General features: G+C 38.1%; 1 protein-coding gene across 1 annotated transcript; it reads right to left on the reverse strand.

Annotated features, from left to right (window-relative positions):
• Positions 1-2,616: 2,616 nt before the first annotated feature.
• Positions 2,617-3,516, reverse strand: LOC114682265 (olfactory receptor 7E24-like). The gene has a single exon (XM_028856120.1). The coding sequence runs from the start codon at positions 3,514-3,516 to the stop codon at positions 2,617-2,619; it is 900 nt and encodes a 299-aa protein (XP_028711953.1).
• Between the last annotated feature and the right edge of the window lie 5,775 nt (positions 3,517-9,291).

Raw genomic sequence — 9,291 nt, forward strand, 5'->3', positions numbered from 1 at the left:
TGAGGTGTGACTCCATGCACAGCCTTGGTGCAGTGGGAAGGGCCTTGGGCCTGCCTGAGCTCAGTTGGCTGGGCTCTGCAGACTCCCCGTGGGAGACCTCGATTTGGAGGATGTGGGGATGAGGGGTGGCTTGGGGCAGAGAGCTGAGGGTTACAGAAGGGACAAGGGGGAATATTGTGTATGGTATGTGGAGCGAGTGGAGGGTATCTAAATAGAGAAAAATGAAAAGAAAAAAAAAAGAATCAGGCCAGAGAGATCTTTGACTCCAGGAAAACCCACTGTTGACATTGACTTCTCCTCAAAAGGTCTCTTACAAGCTTCTGTGCCCATCAGTGCCTCCACTGACATCTAAAAGACCCTCACAGAGGCAGCAGATCTCTGTGAGTTCAAGGCCAGACTCATCTACAAAGTGAGTTCTGGGACAGCCAGGGCTGTTACACAGAGATATACTATTTCAAAAACACAAAAAGAAAAAATTTTTAAATTGTAATGATTTTATTTTCAAATCAGTTAACAAGCTCTATTTGGAGAGGAAATTAATGAGGGAAAGGATGAAGAGAAGATTAAAATCCAATTTTAATTTGTTTCATGAAAATGGTTTTTGCAGAAAAGCCTTCACAAATGTTATTCAAAATATAGGTGTGAATTAAAAGACATACTGTTTATTATATAGTATTACATTCAAGTGTATGTATAATTTTCAGAGGGGACGTTTCCTCTGTTAACATTTGTGATCTCCAATGATCAGGAAATTAGTGGACTAAGATCAGGATCAATTCATTAAGAACAAATGCCATTGAATGTTGTGTTTTATTCACTATTTTATTTTTATACATATTCCACATTAAGTACATTTCTTCATCCAAGGTTATTTCTCTAAATAGAGTAACCATACATTACCAACAAAGTCAGTCAGAGTAAACAGCTGTGGACTCCAAACAACCCCATTAGTGCATCCCCAGGTTAGGCTCTCACTCTGTCTCATTCTGGAGGAAGGCAAGCTCCTTCACAGGAAATCAACTGGAGACAATTCCACACAGCCACAAATAACAATGCATAGACAGGAAAATGATATCTTCCCAGTGCTTCACTATTATAAATCAGAGACCAGAATGTCAGGGCAGCAGGTTCCAGAAAGGAGCTGACACAAGTTTGCCCCATTAGGAGATAGTCTTGTGACCATAGTGTGAAGGGGACATGATCAGACCTTGAAGTGGGAGTGCATTCAAAGGACCTCACACCAGAGGAAACATGGTGGGGCTGTAAAGGGTGAGATGCTTGATGTGGGAGAGGAGGAAAGTTACCTGCCATGTACAGCATGATGTAAGTTCTAAAAGGGAAAGATGGGCCCCTCAGTGGCACTCAGAAACATCCTACAGAACACATGCTTATTACTTGAATAGTTTGTCTGGGGGTAGGAAGTCCCTCACCATTTCATTGATCAGACACTGTGTACATGTGTCCTAGTGGTTTCTACTGCTGTGATAAATGCCATGACCAAAAGCAACTTGGGTAGGAAACAGTTTATTTGATGTATACATCCCAATCACAGTCCACCATTGAGGGAAGCTGGTGTCAGAACTCAAACAGAAGTGGAAATCATGGAAGAAAGCTACTTACTGGCTTTTTTCTAAGCTCTTTTTCAAGTACCTTTCTTATAATTTCAAGAACCACCTGCCAAAGGATAGCACTGCCTGAAGTGGGCTGTGCCCTACCACATCAATCATCACTCAAGAAAATGACACACAGACACTTGTAACGGAAGTTCTTCCTCAATGGATGTTCCTTCTTCATGTTGACTCTATTTGGGAAAAACTAACCAGCATGCCAAGGGAAATGGAAGAGTCAGGTACTGAGTAGGATCATGAATTTATCTTGTCATTGTAAGGAGTGGGAACTGAATTGCTCTTGCCTCATCCACCTACCCACCCACCCCAGTCTGAGTACTCAAAGCAGGGTTGTCTTAGAGAGGACAGATTTCAGGAGAGTGTACCTTGATTTCTGGGAGATAGAGGGCCATGTAGAGGGTCTCATATCTTACATCCACCATTGATCATTGTCTCCAGCTATCCTCAGGATCAATGGGAGAGAAAATCCAAGTGAAACCTTCAGGTCTAGAATGTCTAAGGATGAGGCATACTGAGCTTTCCCTTTCCACATTAGTATGTCTATTCATTTCTTCTTTATTCATGGCCTGTTCAAGGCAGCCTGGTTGACAAGACTGGTTATCTGTCATTTCTAAAACACAATCTCAGCAGACTAGCCACTTTAAATTGGCTGAAAAGCAGCATTTAGGTGTTACTTACATTCATACTGTAAGGTGTTGTTCAATAATGTGCACCATTTATCTCTAGAAAAGTTTCATCTCTCCAACTTCAATTTTTGTGCATTTCTATAACTACCCATCCACCATAAGTACAACCTCAATGACCACAACTTTATCATGCAATATTGTGAAGTATCATTTAGTAATAATGTGCGAGTCAATAACTTGGATTTACATGTACAGTTTCTGTGTATATATGAGTCTGTCTGTCTGTGTGTCTGTCTGTGTATGTGTGTGTGTGTAAATTTATAAAGATGTCAGTGATTAGAATGCTCTGCTAAGAATCTTCCTTAGGCAGTTTTAATGTCCTTGTTCCGCAGGCTATAGATGAAGGGATTCAACATAGGTGTGACCACAGTGTAAATCATTGAGGTCACAGCATTATTTCTAGGAGAATGTGATGGAGAGGAGCTGAAGTACTCTCCTAGTCCTGTTGTATAAAACAGGCAAACAATGGACAAATGAGACCCACAGGTGGAGAAGGTTTTGTGCTTCCCACTTGATGATGGTGATCTTATGATGGAGGAAACTATTTTAAAGTAAGAGAAAACAATTCCTGAAATAGGAATTAACCCAAAGAGAGTACCTATACTGAATTTGACTATGGTATTGGTGACAGTATTAAAATGGGCAACTTTAAGGACTTCAGAAGGGCCACAAAAGAAGTTGTAAATTTCAATAAAATCCTCACATTTGGAAAAATTTAATATTGCCACATAGTGCAACTGAAATTGTGCAAGGCTAAACAGAAAAGACCCTAGAAGTAAGATCACACAGAGACTGGGATTCATAATGACCTGGTAGTACAGGGGGTGGCAGATGGCTACAAACCGGTCATACGCCATCACAGACAGAAGCATGTCATCCATACATCCAAAAATTATAAACAGTGACATCTGTGTCAGGCAGCCCACATAGGAGATGACTTGGCAGTGACTTTGAAGGTCCATAATCACCCTTGGAACTGTGACGGAGATGAAACAAATATCAACTATGGACAGGTTGGAGAGGAAGAAGTACATGGGTTTGTGGTGATGGGAGTCAGAGCTTACTGTCAGGATGATGAGCAGGTTTCCAAACAGGGCCAAGATATACATAGACAACAAAAGGCCTAAGAGGACAGTCTGGACATCTGGATCTTCTGAGAGTTGAATGAAATGGAATTCTGGTACACATGTTGAGTTTCTCATGTTTTTATTCCTTGAACATCTTCTGGAGGAAGCCAAAAATGTTGTTAACAATGGTACCAGCATGCATTTAGACACTTTTTATAATTTGAGTCAAGTAAGTACAAATATTGATTATTTTCTCAAGCCTATTGTGACTTCATTAATAATTCCTCAGTTGTGGCAAATGCCATACTCTAAATAGTATTTTGTTCTTGGCTCATGTATTCCCACTTATGAGAATGGTTTTGAATACAGTAATCTAGATGATGTGAGGCCAGAAGTACTGTAAACAGCTGGCCTGTAGACACAGTAAAATGAAGAAACACCTTAAAGACAAAATGGATATTTTGCAGAAGCTTCACTTTAGGAAAACTGTCAATCAAATCAATGAAAACTTGAAGCACTTAAACATACTTCTTTTTATTGCAATAACATGGAGCAGGCTTATTTTTCTTAGAATATCTCTGACAGTGTAAAGTCCTAGTCTCTAAGACAAAATTAACAATTCCTACCCAGAAAAATATTTTCAAGTTCCAGTGTCTTCTATAGGTTTCTTTTTTTTTTCTTTGACTTAAAAAGAATATTCTCCAATTTTTTTTGGTTTGAGATTCAAGTCTTCTTTTAAAACTTAGATTTTTAAAACTTATTAGTACATGTATCCCTTATTTCTCTTAGTATATTTCAAATTTTTGTAAATATATCTTAGTTAAATCCACATTATCACAGAACATCTCTGTCCACAACTGTTAAGATGTCCAGCAATGTGAAAAATGTCAATAAATATAGTTGAAAATTTATGCTACGATAATAATTTGAGGGAACATCTCCACATAATCTCAGTAAAATATCTTGTATAAAAACAAGATTTTCCAGCCGGGCTGTGGTGACACATGCCTTTAATCCCAGCGCTCGGGAGGCAGAGGCAGGCATATCTCTGTGAGTTTGAGGCAAGTCTAGTCTCCAAAGTTAGTTCCAGGAAAGGCACAAAGCTACACAAAGAAACCCTGTCTCAAAGAACAAAAAAAAAGAAAAAAAGAAAAAAAACATGATTTTCCTATGTTTAAGCAATGCCATTGATCTTCTGAAGTGCAATCAGGTTGATCCAGAGCCCTAGTTTAACTCCCTCCTCCTTCGAGAGTAAAGTGATTTGCATGTGAGTCAGGCCTGGTGCATAGATGTCAATGTTCTTATCTCAACTACAGAGGAAATTTCAGGTTCACTCTTTGGTCAGAGCACACAGAATTCCTTAAAACATAACAAGTTTAAAATACAGAAAGTATTAGTCATGTAAACACATGGACAAAGCCCTAATGGCTAAAGCAGATACCACTTGCTTTTCCACTAGGTCTGTTAGAGGAGATAATGTTATTAAAGATCACTTAAATTGTGTAGACTAGTGGGTCTCTGAACAGTTAACAGTATATTTTTCCCATGGCTTTTCAAAGTATCACAAGATCTTGGACTTCACAGGCCAATTTAATCAGAATATGTACGTGGGAAATACTAGATTATACTTACTTAAACCTGGGTTAGAAACCACTGCCTTGTTGTCCAGATGGTGCCTGGACCAGTCTACTCTGATGACCAGCCTAGCATATAACCTAGCTGTCCTCATAGAGCCTTTGTCCAGTGACAGATGGACAGAGATACAAGATACAGATACAGAGATCCAAGGCCAGGCACCAGGCTGAGTTCTGGGGATCCAATTGATGAGAGAGAAGAGAGATACTGCAGGTGAAGGACGACGAGATCATGACAGAAGAATTGCAGAGATGATTGGCCACACTAGTGGAAGCCCATGAACTGTGAACTGGTGGCTGTGGAGCCCCCATGAGACTGGACTATGCCCTCTGGATACGGAAGACGGATATTTGGCTCGAACTGTTTGGGGAGCACCCAGGCAGGGGATCGGCATCTGTCCCTGGTGCATGGGCAGGATTCTGGGAATCGGGTGCCTGTGTTGTGACACCTTGCACAGCCTTGGTGCAGTGGGAAGGAGCTTGTCCCTTCCTAGGCTCAGTGTGCTGGGCTATGCTGACTCCCCATGGGAGACCTCGATTTGAGGGATGTGGGGATGTGGAGTGGCTTGGGAAAAAGGGCTGTGGGGTAGAAAGAGAGAGGAGGGGTGGTCTTTGGATAACATGAGGAGTGAGTAGAAAATTTCTTAATAAAAATAAAATTTAAAAAAAAAGAAACCACTGACTTAGAATATTTCCTGGCATTTACGAAGTATTCACTTAATACTTTCGAAGCAATAATGCTTTTTTAAAAAGATTTATTTATTATGTACACAGAAGAAGGCACCAGATCTCACTACAGATGGTTGTGAGCCACCATGTGGGTGCTGAGAACTGAACTCAGAACCTCTGAAAGAGCAGGAAGTGCTCTTAACCTCTGAGCCATCTCTCCAGCCCCGCAATAATACTTTTAACAAGAAACTCACCATTACTAAATTATTACTGTTTTATATTATGTATGTCAGATGTGATATTTACAGAAATTTGAATTATGATGAATGAAGTTTGAGTTCTTAGTGGCTCTACACGTTTTCATTTCCTAGTTCATGTATGTCAATGGCTGATAGGAACACAGGGGACAGATTTTTCCAGTGATATTTCTATATAAATATCTATTGAAGTATGTATAAAAAAGACACTGTAAATTAACCTAATACATACTTAATGATCATTCAGTAGTATGCAACATAGCACATGCTGTCCCTAAAATGGATTTGCTAACATTGAAATGTGGTTCTAAGTCTGTCTGTGAGTTTCCCATATCTATTGTACAGGTATAAGCTATATCATTCTCTCATGGACCGACATGTATTAGTGTTTAAGTGCCATATTTTTATAGGAAAAACTGAAAACTGAGAATAATAAACTTAACATGTATTAGTGTTTAAGTGCCATATTTTTATAGGAAAAACTGAAAACTGAGAATAATAAACTGAAATTTAAAAGGACCTATAGATTGCTTAGGTGCTGTGGATATCGTTCTGTATGAAAAAAACAAACAAACAAACAAAAAAAAAACACTGATTGACCAGTGGCCAGGCAAAAAGTATAGGCGGGACAAGGAGAAAGGAGAAATCTGGGAATTGGAAGCCTGAGTGAAGGAGACGCTGCCAGCCGCTGCCTTGACAAGCAGCATGTGAAGATGCCAGTAAGCCATGAGCCACATGGCAAGGTATAGATTTATGGAAATTGATTAATTTAAGATATAAGAACATTTAGCAAGATGTCTGCCACGGCCATACAGTTTGTAAATAATATAAGCGTCTGTGTGTTTATTTTATAAGTGAATTGTTGGCCTGCAGGGGCTTGGCAGGAACTGGAGAGAAAACTCCAGCTACAGTTAGGAAATATTAAACCACATAAAGTAGCTGAAGGATTGCTCCCAGATGTCTATCAGGAGAGCACAGTTCTGCCAGGCAGACAGGAGAACCTCAATCAACAGCTGCCTGGTCAAAGCAGTCCTGGTCTGTCCCCAGAGTACTATAACAACAGTATACATTGAAAATCTCCCCATTTGTCCAAACAATCACATTTGGAATTTCTGTCTCTGTAAAACATGGTTAAATACTCAAATCGTAACTTTGGGCTATGAAACTGTAAAAGCAAACAGGGATTACTGACCCTGACTGGCTCCCTTCTGTCCATGATGCAGGCATGCACACTGACTAAAAGAATTTTCCCTTGTTAATCTCTAAGTAGTCAAGTGGTTTCTAACTGAGCAGGCTGGTTAATTCTGTCACAAAATTACTTCAGTCATACAAAACGCATCTACCTTCCTCTGTTCATGCCAGTAGCTATTTAGTTACCTTTTAAAAAAAATAAGGTAACTGAAAAAAATGTGGTAACTGTCAGACTTGCAACAAGAGATGCCTGTGTCTATTAATATTCATCAGTTAATTGTTCCTATAAAAACAGTCAATATCACCTGGATCCTATTACTCCTTTTTGTATCACTGCATGAACTATTGACTTTTTGATACTATAATATATAAATATCATCTGATTTGCATGATGATTTCTACACTTTTCCATGAATGACATCACCCTAATATGTGCCATCAAAAATGGCAAAAATCTACCTAATTAAAATTTGTCCAAGATAATGCAATAGGAGATGCACTCACAAGTAGAATATATTTCTATTTGTTTCCAATAAGGAAGACAGTGGCCTTGGTTTGGAATCAGTGAATTGCGAGAACATTTATGATTTATTCCATAGAACAGGCTCATATAAAAACCACAGGATAAAACCCCATATCCATTCATAAAATGATAAAATTGGCACTGTATTTATTTGTCTAAATTTAAAATCCTATGAATATAGAAAATATGAATTTACTGGTGAGCATTGGACCATAGAATTATGTGAAACTCTGAAGTGGGTTTTCACACAATACACAAAATTGACCTTCCATTTCTTTATATGCCTGTACATTCTTTTATCTTCTGGTGAAAATATGTATAATTTTTGGATAATCTAATATTGCAGCTATTAAATATCATTAGATAACCCAACAAGTTCATGACATAACCAAATACCAGAAAACATTTAGCTTGGATCAATTTCTAGGTTACATTCTTGAATTGAGTGAAAATGTAAAGGACACCAAATGTGTGGAAGTCAGTGTTTGAGAGAAGAAAGGGTCTACTTAATGTTTTAAATATGTATTGTTCATTTCACATCACTGTCAATGACTCTTTAGGCCCTATGAAACCAAAAAAATGTAAGTTAAAAGTGTTAAGTTATATCAATGTACAAAATATACTTATATAAGGAGGAGAGTACATACAAAAAATACTTACTAAAACTTCGTCATATGATAGTTAAGGTGTCTCAGAATTACTAATAACATGTCCTAACTCACATAAAAATATAGCATAGACAAAATAATTCAGAACAAATGTGTCATTCTTTGATTCTGGAGTGTTTCTGTCTGGTTTTACTTTTTTGATTATTTTTATATTTCAAATTATAGTAAAATGACAATATACCATATATATACTTCCTTCCATTTCACCTTCAACCCCCCTTTATAACTCACCCCACTCTACTTCACATTCGTGGCTTCTCTACCCATTTATTGTTATTTCATGCATGTATACATATTTTCATTTTAATAATCATATAGTTTTAACAAGATATCCAGAAGTCTTAACAGCACGTAACTTTTTAGGCTCTCATGTTTTCAAACCACAAATGATATAGGTATCTGACTGCATTTCCTCATTGAAAACTTCTTGGCTGAGCCTCAGATTGATGGAGGATGCTGACAGCAGCAAAAATACTCAGAAAAATAGAATGCAGAATGCAGTCTTTGTAGACCTGTAAACTCAGCACTTCAGAGGGTGAAGCCAAATATGGACCAAGAGAAGTAGAAAAGCCTGAGTTGAATTGTTGTTTCAATGTTTTGAGACTGTTCCTAATGTACCTCGAATATAATACCTGCAATTCACACAGCAGAACTAAACATTCCATTATAAAAGATATAGAAACCACAAGCGAAAGAAGATATAGGCCCTTTTTTTGGATTAAATCATTATGAAACAACTCTTCACAGAAAAGATCATTTTGTGTTTTACTCAGGCAAGGTAACTCACACAAGACTTCACTCTTTTCTACCTCACCACCTAGTACATGTTACAGAGAAACACTGTCTTTGTCTTTCATTTTCTGTAAAATAATAATTAGGCAAAAAGCTTATAATTTTGGAACTTTGAAGAACTAATGAAGTAAGGTATGTAAAATATAGAGCTCAGATCTTCAAACCAGGGAAGACCT

The sequence above is a fragment of the Peromyscus leucopus genome, chromosome 9 (genome assembly GCF_004664715.2).
Source record: "Peromyscus leucopus breed LL Stock chromosome 9, UCI_PerLeu_2.1, whole genome shotgun sequence".
NCBI lineage: Eukaryota > Metazoa > Chordata > Mammalia > Rodentia > Cricetidae > Peromyscus > Peromyscus leucopus.

What these genes read in the sequence shown, in the direction of transcription:
- LOC114682265 (XM_028856120.1), bottom strand. Translation starts at nt 3,516, where the DNA reads ATGAGAAACTCAACATGTGTACCAGAATTCCATTTCATTCAACTCTCA.